General features: G+C 44.9%; 1 protein-coding gene across 1 annotated transcript in view; it reads left to right on the plus strand.

The window, feature by feature from the left end:
* Positions 1–15,221, plus strand: part of LOC128308509 (zonadhesin-like) — a 78,951-nt gene that overhangs the window by 1,685 nt on the left and 62,045 nt on the right. Inside the window, exon 2 of the mRNA XM_053045501.1 lies at positions 1,613–1,762. Coding sequence (XP_052901461.1) covers positions 1,613–1,762 — 150 coding nt within the window. The remainder of the gene's footprint in view (positions 1–1,612; positions 1,763–15,221) is intronic.

Below are 15,221 nucleotides of genomic sequence, written 5' to 3' on the forward strand. Positions count from 1 at the left end.
CAATTTATTTCTAAAACAAACGAACAATTAGTAACTATAAATCAATTTACACGTTAGCACGATCACCGCGTCTGCCCGGTTAGACGGCTGGGGAGCAAGAGAGCGTATCCCAGCTCGTCCTGTTAACAGCTGACAACCTAGTGCCTAGTGAGTGGCACAGGGTGGTCCTAACACTAAGACGTAACATTGGCGGCGAGGATGGGATTGCCAAAAAAATAATCTGAATCTGAATCCTAGTAAAGTATTAAATTAGAAATCTCACGCACTGGGTGCGTGATTGCCCATACGACTAGCGATAATGTACGGAATGCGGTAGATCAGGCCACAAACAGGGGTTTTGCCGCAACGAAATGTGTCAGACACGAAGCAAGAACACGACTAGAACTTAGAACAAAAGGGGACCGTCCACATTGCGAACGACATCAACATCGCAATTGTCCATCGAGATCATCGGCAGTATTATCATCGGCTGGTGGTCATGGTCATCGTTTCTTATAGACATCATCGTCATCGTTATCATCAAATGGTCAAGGTTATCGCTCGTCAGAGTCTTGTTCTCCTTCTTTGTCGGACATCAACCTAAAGAGGTCTAAGGGCCTGCCATTTTAGGCTTTCTTTAACTTTATATACCCGTAGCTGGATAGTCAGACCTGCGTATGTGGGATTGGTCCGGATGGGATTTTTGACAGGACATTTTTGACGAGTTTTCTGTCTCGATTGACACGGAAAAGCATCCTCCTGCGTTGTATGCTCTCCTGGTATCTGGAGCTTGAAAAACTGGTCATTTTTGCCGAGTTTTCTGTCTCGATTGACACGGAAAAGCATCCTCCTGCGCCACGGATTAAAACCATTTTATTTCCACTTACAACTTCCCGAAACGGATGGCGTCGTTTGCGGAGCCGTCATTTGACAGTAGTTCTATCATATTTTTTGTGTTCGGGTAGGGAAGTTTAGTGATATTACATAAAGAAAACACTTATAATATCCATAAAACATTGAACACAAATAACATAATAAAACACTATATTAAAACATACATTAAAAACATAAACTTCTCGCGCACACGCAAACGAACACACCACGCACGTCTCCTCTTGTCGGCAGCTTGAGATGAAGTCCCCTTTTTGGTGCCAACGTCCTGGCCTGCAGGATGACATCCAAAATGGGTGCGCCCTTATCCCGTTGCACGTGGGACAGCTGACACCTGTCATCAAAGGACTGTCGCGCGACACGAGCGACCCAGATGACAAATGTTGCGCGTCGGTCAGCATGTCCACAACAATATTGTACCCCCTAGACATTTCGAGTAGTTTTCCACACGTTCCTCAACCCGCGCGCCTCCCTTGGTCCACACATTTCTGGTCGCACACAAGATTTCATATTGACCTCTCTTTCTCAAATATACCTGTCTTACTCTAAAGACGACCAACGACCAGTTTCGATCCACCCGAACGTGTCTGTACACAGTGATTTCACGTGTATGATTGTGTTGGTGCATATGAAACGCGAGTTGCTGAAAATTTGACAAGTCCAAGGAAGCTGGTAAGCAAAACAATAACAATCGTGAATATTATATTTTATATCTCCGAACTTATATTTTATATCTTTTTAGCAAAACAATTGTTCCGCACGGATTAAAATGTAAGTCGGAACCGTCCCAGCATCAGCGCCGTCGCCGAAGATACAAGAAACGCCGTAAAACTCTACGCATTGACGTGTTCCGGTACCGTTTCAGTGCCGGCATCGACGGAGATGATCTTGGGTAAGTTAAATCGTTTTTATATACTAAATATAGTGAATTAATTAGTGGAAGTGTTATAAAATGTGTTCTAGAATGTGTTGTGCATAGTTTTAAGCTTTTGTGGGTGGAAAAGTGGGGTTATCGAGATCCTTGTGCTGCAAACGCGCATTCACACACACAGAAGATGAATCCCCTAATTTGTATCTGGTTCTATTTTGATACCAGCATCGCTGAAAATAGTGTAACATCAAGTGGGAAGTGATTTACTAGTGTTATATCAACACAGTTGTGCATTCATTTACGGGTTTAACCGCAATAAACCAATTATATGCTCAACGCTTAGTTTGGTGTTGTGGGCGCAAAGTGAGGTTAGGTGAACGATTCCTCGATCGAGTGAGATGATTCTAATTCGGGAACCACAGCAAATATTGTCTCCTCCATGACCTTTCTGAATGATAGAGAAGACGCTGTTCTTCAATATCCATGTGTGGATTGGATAGTGAGTTTCCGTGACTTGACAGTGAGCTTTTGTACGTTTGCTTTGTTATGTTCGCTTTCCGAATTGCTATCCACGACGCTCCGTTTTCAGAATTCGGATTGCGGTTCCGTCGTGTGTGATCCGTGGTCAAACTTACTTTTAGCGTGGGTCAATTATCGTTCAATCCGTTGCCAAATTACCATTGGTTTGGTCTGTAAAAGCACTGTGGTTAAAGTGTTACTCATTGTACATGGCATCAACCGTGTGAAGGGTTGTTTCAACCACATAGTATTAGGTTGCTTGCATATATACCCACTTTTTAAACATTATTATTATTCCTACCAGCACCACATTATCTAAATTCTGCCTTTTCTTTCAACAGAGGATTTCCGGTAGTACGATAGCTGCTCCGGACTCTGGAGCTCCTGTCGGGTTGCGGCAAAACGCGTACAATGAAAGACAGCGTGTTCCACCGACTCCACCATCCCAGGGCATCGGCGACAGTCCGGGGACGACGTGAAACCCAATCGGCACAGGTACTCACGGAATAATCCGTGCCCAGAGAACACCTGCAACAGCTGGAAAGTCACGTCTCCGTGTTTCCAGGACTGCCAAGCCCTAACGTCCGGAATGGTGCGGTGGGCCCATCTGGTGAAGCGGCTGGCGTCGCTGCACGATGCATCCGTATCCCACCGCTCCTGCCACAGCTGCAACGTCCGCTCCCGTTCCTTGCGGCGCACCTCGCTGCTGCTCACTGTTGCTGCTCCGTCGGTTCCCGAAGGCGCTGGTAGACGCGGTGGTCTTCGTCCACCAGTAAGCAGATCGGTAGCTAGCCCGACAGCATCACCGCCGTCTCGTACCGCGTGGTCCGGAACGATCGCGACACCCGCAATGCCATCTTCCGCTGCACCCGTTGCAGCAGCCGGCAACACTCCTGGATCTCCAGTCCATCGCGCCAGATTGGCGCAGCATAGCGGATCGCGGACTCACAGCCCAAAGGGTTGGACTAGCCCATATACCCAACCTTGGACATACGGTAGCATTTGCTTCAGCTGCGTACAACGAGGACAGAAGCATAGCTTAAAAGTAAGTAAATATCATCAATATATTAATTACATACTTTTACTTAATGTGTAATTAATATATTATTATAAATTATCTATTTAATTATCTTATCCTCTTAAAATTTCATCCTATTTACAGAAAACGAAATCGATCGTTTGATCTAATACAACGAATAAATTCATCGTTGCAGACCGTAAAAGGTAAATATGATAATTAAATAAATCTTTGCATCACAGTGGTGGAAGTTTGTATGGAGAATGTTTCTTTTTTCCGTCGTCTCAATGGTTGTAGCACTAAATGAAAAAAATTTGCTTCCTACCTGTAACATTTCTTACTAAACCATGCAATACGACTGCGATTACGATATATTGTTGAGCGAATGAGCACATTATTGATTACTTTCGTAGTGCTAATACAAGACGATATTTTCTTTTCAATTCTAGTGAAATCATCATGGAAGGAGAAAAACAACATATCCCATATCGAGGAGAAGCATGGCCTAAAATATGATGAAGGACACGTATTAAGAAGATGGTAATCAACGAGATGTTGCCGAGATGTCGAGAAATGCAACGAATTCCTTTGCATACTATCTACCGTTGTTGGCGACGTCGGAATGCGTTCGGAATGCGGAATGAATTTAATATTTTTTTATTAAATTTTTTTTAAATGATCCTGCTAATTATAGAGAATACGGTAAAAAGCGGTACGAAAACATTCAATGAATGAAGTAGGGTTATTTTTAAATTTTTATTCTTAAAGCTTATATTTAAGGAAAATGTAACAATGTAGTCAATAAAAAATAATCATCTTTTTTTTATTAAACTGACAAATAAAATTTAATCAGCTGGGCGAAAGAAAACGAATATCACCACTACATACACATTCCGAGCGATCTCACACACACATGCATACCCCTGGGCTGCAAACGCTCACTCACACACCCTCAGGAGCACGTAGCTGCATCCCCTAATGTTCCCCTATTTTCATATAACGCATCCCCTAATTTTGCAAGAGGCTGAAGCCATGTGAACCGAAATTAGGGGGTTGCATACAGGTTCGAGCGCTTGTTTGACCAGGGGGTAAACAAGTTCCATCGAGTACCGTGTGCTTCTCTACAAACCGCAAAGTTTCATGGCGGTTCCATGATTACAAGTCCTGTAATCCCATTCAGTACCGCGTGCGGTTTAAATGACCACAAGGGTCACGCAAGGTTCGGTTTTTAGTTAAGCAGCCTGTAAGCAGTGTCATAGTACGATTTTGAACAATTTGGCTATTTGGGTAATCGTCTCTGTCTCTCCTGCGATGTAGAGAAGATTTCGCTGACGATGCTGCAGTCGATCCTGTTTGTGGCCTGTATCTACCGCATTCCGTACATTATCGCTAGTCGTATGGGCAATCACGCACCCAGTGCGTGAGATTTCTAATTTAATACTTTACTAGGATTCAGATTCAGATTATTTTTTTGGCAATCCCATCCTCGCCGCCAATGTTACGTCTTAGTGTTAGGACCACCCTGTGCCACTCACTAGGCACTAGGTTGTCAGCTGTTAACAGGACGAGCTGGGATACGCTCTCTTGCTCCCCAGCCGTCTAACCGGGCAGACGCGGTGATCGTGCTAACGTGTAAATTGATTTATAGTTACTAATTGTTCGTTTGTTTTAGAAATAAATTGGTCCGGTCCGTTCGTGTGAAGACCGGCTCCGCTACCATCATGCCATCGGGCCGACCCAACGACGAAGGCCTTTTATTAGAGATAAAAAATACATCTTTGGTTTAGGTCAGTCATAAACCACCAGGTAGCGCTCAATAAAATGACTTTTAGGATATTTATAATGAGTTTCTTGCTGTCACTAATAACTTTTTCCAATTGATGGCTATTCTATTTTAAGTTTTTGGTTTTGATTTTTCTATGATATATTGTTTGAATATCAGATGGATTTTACCAATTGTGAGTGCTTACAACTTTTTTAAGCTATTCCGAAGTTTCAGGTGGCGATCACTAGCGGTAGCTTTGCACCCGTTTTACACACTGTACTAGAACGTATAAGGACACTAGTTGCTTCAGGCTCTTGTTGTGGGGATGTCCTACTGTATAAGGGTATACACATACTGGCATCAAACAGGTCGAAAACCAGATGGTGCCCGGTCCTTGTAAGCTGGTATTGTAACACTGTTTGGAAGATGAGGAAAGAGGGGCGTTAATTGGGCATTTCGATTTACTCTGATCGCTCGAAAAGGCCAGTTTCAGGCGATCTACAGAGATTACAGTTGTGTTCCTGGCCGAATTGCAGGGGCGAGTGCAGCAGGATCCGGGTGTCAGCATCCGAAATTGGTGCGGTTCCAAACACTGTCAAACAGGCATTGAATGAAGATCTTCGCTATGCATCCTATAAACGCCACAGGGGTCAACTTTAGACGTCAAAAGGCCGTGAGAAGCGTCTGGCACTCGCTAAAAAACTCCTGAACAAGTTCAATCATCCGGCGGAGCTAGGAACGATCTGGTTCTTTTCCAGCGGCGGATCAAACGGTAGGCGGAGTAGGCGGTCGCCTAGGGCCTCGCCGTGTTGGGGGCCCCAAACAATTTGTGCCGATTGTAGGAGGATGCTTTTTCCATGTTGACCGAGACAGAGAACTCATCAAAAATGACCAGTTTGTCAAGCTCTGATACCAGGAGAGCATCCAACGCAGGAGGATGCTTTTTCCGTGTTGATCGAGACAGAGAACTCGCCAAAAATGGCCAGTTTGTCAAGCTCTGATACTAGGAGAGCATCCAACGCAGGAGGATGCTTTTTCCGTGTTGATCGAGACAGAGAACTCACCAAAAATGACCAGTTTGTCAAGCTCTGATACCAGGAGAGCATCCAACGCAGGAGAATGCTTTTTCGGTGTTGATCGAGACAGAGAACTCGCCAAAAATGGCCAGTTTGTCAAGCTCTGATACCAGGCGAGCATCCAACGCAGGAGGATGCTTTTTCCGTATTGATCGAGACAGAGAACTCACGAAAAATGACCAGTTTGTCATGCTCTGATACCAGGAGAGCATTCATCATAGGAGGATGATTTTTCCGTGTTGATCCAGATAGAGAACTCACGAAAAATTACCAGTTTGTCAAGCTCTGATACCAGGAGAGCATCCAATGCAGGAGAATGCTTTTTCCGTATTGATCGAGACAGAGAACTCACCAGAAATGACCAGTGTGTCAAGCTTTGATACCAGGAGAGCATCCAACGCAGGAGGATGCTTTTTCCGTATTGATCGAGGCAGAGAACTCACCAGAAATAACCAGTTTGTCAAGCTCTGATACCAGGAGAGCATCCAACGCAGGAGGATGCTTTTTCCGTGTTGATCGAGACAGAGAACTCACCAAAAATGACCAGTTTGTCAAGCTCTGATACCAGGAGAGCATTCATCGTAGGAGAATGCTTTTCTCCGTATTGATCGAGACAGAGAACTCACCAAAAATGACCAGTTTGTCAAGCTTTGATACCAGGAGAGCATCCATCGTAGGAGGATGATTTTTCCGTGTTGATCGAGATAAAGAACTCACGAAAAATGACCAGTTTGTCAAGCTCTGATACCAGGAGAGCATCCAATGCAGGAGAATGCTTTTTCCGTATTGATTGAGACAGAGAACTCACCAAAAATGACCAGTTTGTCAAGCTCTGATACCAGGAGAGCATCCAATGCAGGAGAATGCTTTTTCCGTATTGATCGAGACAGAGAACTCACGAAAAATGACCAGTTTGTCAAGCTCTGATACCAGGAGAGCATCCAATGCAGGAGAATGCTTTTTCCGTATTGATCGAGACAGAGAACTCACCAAAAATGACCAGTTTGTCAAGCTTTGATACCAGGAGAGCATCCATCGTAGGAGGATGATTTTTCCGTGTTGATCGAGATAAAGAACTCACGAAAAATGACCAGTTTGTCAAGCTCTGATACCAGGAGAGCATCCAATGCAGGAGAATGCTTTTTCCGTATTGATTGAGACAGAGAACTCACCAAAAATGACCAGTTTGTCAAGCTCTGATACCAGGAGAGCATCCAATGCAGGAGAATGCTTTTTCCGTATTGATCGAGACAGAGAACTCACGAAAAATGACCAGTTTGTCAAGCTCTGATACCAGGAGAGCATTCATCGTAGGAGAATGCTTTTCTCCGTATTGATCGAGACAGAGAACTCACCAAAAATGACCAGTTTGTCAAGCTTTGATACCAGGAGAGCATCCATCGTAGGAGGATGATTTTTCCGTGTTGATCGAGATAAAGAACTCACGAAAAATGACCAGTTTGTCAAGCTCTGATACCAGGAGAGCATCCAATGCAGGAGAATGCTTTTTCCGTATTGATTGAGACAGAGAACTCACCAAAAATGACCAGTTTGTCAAGCTCTGATACCAGGAGAGCATCCAATGCAGGAGAATGCTTTTTCCGTATTGATCGAGACAGAGAACTCACGAAAAATGACCAGTTTGTCAAGCTCTGATACCAGGAGAGCATCCAATGCAGGAGAATGCTTTTTCCGTATTGATCGAGACAGAGAACTCACCAAAAATGACCAGTTTGTCAAGCTCTGATACCAGGAGAGCATTCATCGTAGGAGAATGCTTTTCTCCGTATTGATCGAGACAGAGAACTCACCAAAAATGACCAGTTTGTCAAGCTTTGATACCAGGAGAGCATCCATCGTAGGAGGATGATTTTTCCGTGTTGATCGAGATAAAGAACTCACGAAAAATGACCAGTTTGTCAAGCTCTGATACCAGGAGAGCATCCAATGCAGGAGAATGCTTTTTCCGTATTGATTGAGACAGAGAACTCACCAAAAATGACCAGTTTGTCAAGCTCTGATACCAGGAGAGCATCCAATGCAGGAGAATGCTTTTTCCGTATTGATCGAGACAGAGAACTCACGAAAAATGACCAGTTTGTCAAGCTCTGATACCAGGAGAGCATCCAATGCAGGAGAATGCTTTTTCCGTATTGATCGAGACAGAGAACTCACCAAAAATGACCAGTTTGTCAAGCTTTGATACCAGGAGAGCATCCATCGTAGGAGGATGATTTTTCCGTGTTGATCGAGATAGAGAACTCACGAAAAATGACCAGTTTGTCAAGCTCTGATACCAGGAGAGCATCCAATGCAGGAGAATGCTTTTTCCGTATTGATCGAGACAGAGAACTCACCAAAAATGACCAGTTTGTCAAGCTTTGATACCAGGAGAGCATCCAACGCAGGAGGATGCTTTTTCCGTATTGATCGAGACAGAGAACTCACCAAAAATGACCAGTTTGTCAAGCTCTGATACCAGGAGAGCATCCAACGCAGGAGGATGCTTTTTCCGTATTGATCGAGACAGAGAACTCACCACAAATGACCAGTTTGTCAAGCTCTGATACCAGGAGAGCATCCATCGTAGGAGGATGATTTTTCCGTGTTGATCCAGATAGAGAACTCACGAAAAATGACCAGTTTGTCAAGCTCTGATACCAGGAGAGCATCCAATGCAGGAGAATGCTTTTTCCGTATTGACCGAGACAGAGAACTCACCAAAAATGACCAGTTTGTCAAGCTCTGATACCAGGAGAGCAACCAACGCAGGAGAATGCTTTTTCTGTATTGATCGAGACAGAGAACTCGCCAAAAATAGCCAGTTTGTCAAGCTCTGATACCAGGAGAGCATCCATCGTAGGAGGATGATTTTTCCGTGTTGATCCAGATAGAGAACTCACGAAAAATGACCAGTTTGTCAAGCTCAGATACCAGGAGAGCATCCAATGCAGGAGAATGCTTTTTCCGTATTGATCGAGACAGAGAACTCGCCAAAAATGACCAGTTTGTCAAGCTCTGATACCAGGTGAGCATCCAACGCAGCAGGATGCATTTTTCCGTGATGATCCAAAAATGACCAGTTTGTCAAGCTCTGATACCAGGTGAGCATCCAACGCAGGAGGATGCTTTTTCCGTATTGATCGAGACAGAGAACTCACCAAAAATGACCAGTTTGTCAAGCTTTGATACCAGGAGAGCATCCAACGCAGGAGGATGCTTTTTCCGTATTGATCGAGACAGAGAACTCACCAAAAATGACCAGTTTGTCAAGCTCTGATACCAGGTGAGCATCCAACGCAGGAGGATGCATTTTCCGTGTTGATCGAGACAGAGAACTCACCAAAAATGACCAATTTGTCCAGCTCTGATACCAGGAGAGCATCCAACGCAGGAGGATGCTTTTTCCGTGTTGATCGAGACAGAGAACTCGCCAAAAATGGCCAGTTTGTCAAGCTCTGATACCAGGAGAGCATCCAACGCAGGAGGATGCTTTTTCCGTGTTGATCGAGACAGAGAACTCACCAAAAATGGCCAGTTTGTCAAGCTCTGATACCAGGAGAGCATCCAACGCAGGAGGATGCTTTTTTCGTGTTGATCGAGGCAGAGAACTCATCAAAAATGACCAGTTTGTCAAGCTCTGATACCAGGAGAGCAACCAACGCAGGAGGATGCTTTTTCCGTGTTGATCGAGACAGAGAACTCGCCAAAAATGGCCAGTTTGTCAAGCTCTGATACCAGGAGAGCATCCAACGCAGGAGGATGCTTTTTCCGTGTTGATCGAGACAGAGAACTCGCCAAAAATGGCCAGTTTGTCAAGCTCTGATACTAGGAGAGCATCCAACGCAGGAGGATGCTTTTTCCGTGTTGATCGAGACAGAGAACTCACCAAAAATGACCAGTTTGTCAAGCTCTGATACCAGGAGAGCATCCAACGCAGGAGAATGCTTTTTCGGTGTTGATCGAGACAGAGAACTCGCCAAAAATGGCCAGTTTGTCAAGCTCTGATACCAGGCGAGCATCCAACGCAGGAGAATGCTTTTTCTGTGTTGATCGAGACAGAGAACTCACCAAAAATGGCCAGTTTGTCAAGCTCTGATACCAGGAGAGCATCCAACGCAGGAGGATGCTTTTTTCGTGTTGATCGAGGCAGAGAACTCATCAAAAATGACCAGTTTGTCAAGCTCTGATACCAGGAGAGCAACCAACGCAGGAGGATGCTTTTTCCGTGTTGATCGAGACAGAGAACTCGCCAAAAATGGCCAGTTTGTCAAGCTCTGATACCAGGAGAGCATCCAACGCAGGAGGATGCTTTTTCCGTGTTGATCGAGACAGAGAACTCGCCAAAAATGGCCAGTTTGTCAAGCTCTGATACCAGGTGAGCATCCAACGCAGGAGGATGCTTTTTCCGTGTTGATCGAGACAGAGAACTCACCAAAAATGACCAGTTTGTCAAGCTCTGATACCAGGAGAGCATCCAACGCAGGAGAATGCTTTTTCGGTGTTGATCGAGACAGAGAACTCGCCAAAAATGGCCAGTTTGTCAAGCTCTGATACCAGGAGAGCATCCAACGCAGGAGAATGCTTTTTCTGTGTTGATCGAGACAGAGAACTCACCAAAAATGGCCAGTTTGTCAAGCTCTGATACCAGGAGAGCATCCAACGCAGGAGGATGCTTTTTTCGTGTTGATCGAGGCAGAGAACTCATCAAAAATGACCAGTTTGTCAAGCTCTGATACCAGGAGAGCAACCAACGCAGGAGGATGCTTTTTCCGTGTTGATCGAGACAGAGAACTCGCCAAAAATGGCCAGTTTGTCAAGCTCTGATACCAGGAGAGCATCCAACGCAGGAGGATGCTTTTTCCGTGTTGATCGAGACAGAGAACTCGCCAAAAATGGCCAGTTTGTCAAGCTCTGATACTAGGAGAGCATCCAACGCAGGAGGATGCTTTTTCCGTGTTGATCGAGACAGAGAACTCACCAAAAATGACCAGTTTGTCAAGCTCTGATACCAGGAGAGCATCCAACGCAGGAGAATGCTTTTTCGGTGTTGATCGAGACAGAGAACTCGCCAAAAATGGCCAGTTTGTCAAGCTCTGATACCAGGCGAGCATCCAACGCAGGAGGATGCTTTTTCCGTATTGATCGAGACAGAGAACTCACGAAAAATGACCAGTTTGTCATGCTCTGATACCAGGAGAGCATTCATCATAGGAGGATGATTTTTCCGTGTTGATCCAGATAGAGAACTCACGAAAAATTACCAGTTTGTCAAGCTCTGATACCAGGAGAGCATCCAATGCAGGAGAATGCTTTTTCCGTATTGATCGAGACAGAGAACTCACCAGAAATGACCAGTTTGTCAAGCTTTGATACCAGGAGAGCATCCAACGCAGGAGGATGCTTTTTCCGTATTGATCGAGGCAGAGAACTCACCAGAAATAAACAGTTTGTCAAGCTCTGATACCAGGAGAGCATCCAACGCAGGAGGATGCTTTTTCCGTGTTGATCGAGACAGAGAACTCACCAAAAATGACCAGTTTGTCAAGCTCTGATACCAGGAGAGCATCCAATGCAGGAGAATGCTTTTTCCGTATTGATCGAGACAGAGAACTCACCAAAAATGACCAGTTTGTCAAGCTCTGATACCAGGAGAGCATTCATCGTAGGAGAATGCTTTTCTCCGTATTGATCGAGACAGAGAACTCACCAAAAATGACCAGTTTGTCAAGCTTTGATACCAGGAGAGCATCCATCGTAGGAGGATGATTTTTCCGTGTTGATCGAGATAGAGAACTCACGAAAAATGACCAGTTTGTCAAGCTCTGATACCAGGAGAGCATCCAATGCAGGAGAATGCTTTTTCCGTATTGATTGAGACAGAGAACTCACCAAAAATGACCAGTTTGTCAAGCTCTGATACCAGGAGAGCATCCAATGCAGGAGAATGCTTTTTCCGTATTGATCGAGACAGAGAACTCACGAAAAATGACCAGTTTGTCAAGCTCTGATACCAGGAGAGCATCCAATGCAGGAGAATGCTTTTTCCGTATTGATCGAGACAGAGAACTCACCAAAAATGACCAGTTTGTCAAGCTTTGATACCAGGAGAGCATCCATCGTAGGAGGATGATTTTTCCGTGTTGATCGAGATAGAGAACTCACGAAAAATGACCAGTTTGTCAAGCTCTGATACCAGGAGAGCATCCAAAGCAGGAGAATGCTTTTTCCGTATTGATCGAGACAGAGAACTCACCAAAAATGACCAGTTTGTCAAGCTTTGATACCAGGAGAGCATCCAACGCAGGAGGATGCTTTTTCCGTATTGATCGAGACAGAGAACTCACCAAAAATGACCAGTTTGTCAAGCTCTGATACCAGGAGAGCATCCAACGCAGGAGGATGCTTTTTCCGTATTGATCGAGACAGAGAACTCACCACAAATGACCAGTTTGTCAAGCTCTGATACCAGGAGAGCATCCATCGTAGGAGGATGATTTTTCCGTGTTGATCCAGATAGAGAACTCACGAAAAATGACCAGTTTGTCAAGCTCTGATACCAGGAGAGCATCCAATGCAGGAGAATGCTTTTTCCGTATTGACCGAGACAGAGAACTCACCAAAAATGACCAGTTTGTCAAGCTCTGATACCAGGAGAGCAACCAACGCAGGAGAATGCTTTTTCTGTATTGATCGAGACAGAGAACTCGCCAAAAATAGCCAGTTTGTCAAGCTCTGATACCAGGAGAGCATCCATCGTAGGAGGATGATTTTTCCGTGTTGATCCAGATAGAGAACTCACGAAAAATGACCAGTTTGTCAAGCTCAGATACCAGGAGAGCATCCAATGCAGGAGAATGCTTTTTCCGTATTGATCGAGACAGAGAACTCGCCAAAAATGACCAGTTTGTCAAGCTCTGATACCAGGTGAGCATCCAACGCAGCAGGATGCATTTTTCCGTGATGATCCAAAAATGACCAGTTTGTCAAGCTCTGATACCAGGTGAGCATCCAACGCAGGAGGATGCTTTTTCCGTATTGATCGAGACAGAGAACTCACCAAAAATGACCAGTTTGTCAAGCTTTGATACCAGGAGAGCATCCAACGCAGGAGGATGCTTTTTCCGTATTGATCGAGACAGAGAACTCACCAAAAATGACCAGTTTGTCAAGCTCTGATACCAGGTGAGCATCCAACGCAGGAGGATGCATTTTCCGTGTTGATCGAGACAGAGAACTCACCAAAAATGACCAATTTGTCCAGCTCTGATACCAGGAGAGCATCCAACGCAGGAGGATGCTTTTCCGTATTGATCGAGACAGAGAACTCGCCAAAAATGGCCAGTTTGTCAAGCTCTGATACCAGGAGAGCATCCAACGCAGGAGGATGCTTTTTCCGTATTGATCGAGACAGAGAACTCACCAAAAATGACCAGTTTGTCAAGCTCTGATACCAAGAGAGCATCCATCGTAGGAGGATGATTTTTCCGTGTTGATCGAGATAGAGAACTCACCAAAAATGACCAGTTTGTCAAGCTTTGATACCAGGAGAGCATCCAATGCAGGAGAATGCTTTTTCCGTATTGATCGAGACAGAGAACTCACCAAAAATGAAAAGGTTGTCAAGCTCTGATACCAGGAGAGCATCCAACGCAGGAGAATGCTTTTTCTGTGTTGATCGAGACAGAGAACTCACCAAAAATGACCAGTTTGTCAAGCTCTGATACCAGGAGAGCATCCAACGCAGGAGAATGCTTTTTCTGTGTTGATCGAGACAGAGAATTTACCAAAAATGACCAATTTGTCCAGCTCTGATATCAGGAGAGCATCCAACGCAGGAGGATGCTTTTCCGTATTGATCGAGACAGAGAACTCGCCAAAAATGGCCAGTTTGTCAAGCTCTGATACCAGGAGAGCATCCAACGCAGGAGGATGCTTTTTCCGTATTGATCGAGACAGAGAACTCACCAAAAATGACCAGTTTGTCAAGCTCTGATACCAGGAGAGCATCCAACGCAGGAGGATGCTTTTTCCGTGTTGATCGAGGCAGAGAACTCACCAAAAATGACCAGTTTGTCAAGCTCTGATACCAGGAGAGCATCCAACGCAGGAGGATGCTTTTTCCGTGTTGACCGAGACAGAGAACTCACCAAAAATGAAAAGGTTGTCAAGCTCTGATACCAGGAGAGCATCCAACGCAGGAGAATGCTTTTTCTGTGTTGATCGAGACAGAGAACTCACCAAAAGTGACCAGTTTGTCAAGCTCTGATACCACGAGAGCATCCAACGCAGGAGGATGCTTTTTCCGTGTCGATCGAGACAGAGAACTCACCAAAAATGACCAGTTTGTCAAGCTCTGATACCAGGAAAGCATCCAACGCAGGAGGATGCATTTTTCCGTGTTGATCCAGACAGAGAACTCACCAAAAATGACCAGTTTGTCAAGCTCTGATACCAGGAGAGCATCCAACGCAGGAGGATGCATTTTTCCGTGTTGATCGAGACAGAGAACTCATGAAAAAGATCAGTTTGTCAAGCTCTGATACCAGGAAAGCATCCAACGTAGGAGGATGCATTTTTCCATGTTGGTCGAGACAGAGAACTCACCAAAAATGACCAGTTTGTCAAGCTCTGATACCAGGTGAGTTTCCAACGCAGGAGGATGCATTTTTCCATGTTGATCCAAAAATGACCAGTTTGTCAAGCTCTGATACCAGGAGAGCATCCAACGCAGGAGGATGCATTTTTCCGTGTTGATCGAGACAGAGAACTCATCTAAAAGTCAGTTTGTCAAGCTCTGATACCAGGAGAGCATCCAACGCAGAAGGATGCTTTTTCCGTGTTGATCGAGACAGAGAACTCACCAAAAATGACCAGTTTGTCAAGCTCTGATACCAGGTGACCATCCAACGCAGCAGGATGCATTTTTCCGTGTTGATCGAGACAGAGAACTCACCAAAAATGACCAGTTTGTCAAGCTCTGATACCAGGAGAGCATCCAACGTAGGAGGATGCTTTTTCCGTGTTGATCGAGACAGAGAACTCATCTAAAAGTCAGTTTGTCAAGCTCTGATACCAGGAGAGCATCCAACGCAGGAGGAT

Source organism: Anopheles moucheti, chromosome 2, assembly GCF_943734755.1.
Source record: "Anopheles moucheti chromosome 2, idAnoMoucSN_F20_07, whole genome shotgun sequence".
Classification (NCBI taxonomy): domain Eukaryota; kingdom Metazoa; phylum Arthropoda; class Insecta; order Diptera; family Culicidae; genus Anopheles; species Anopheles moucheti.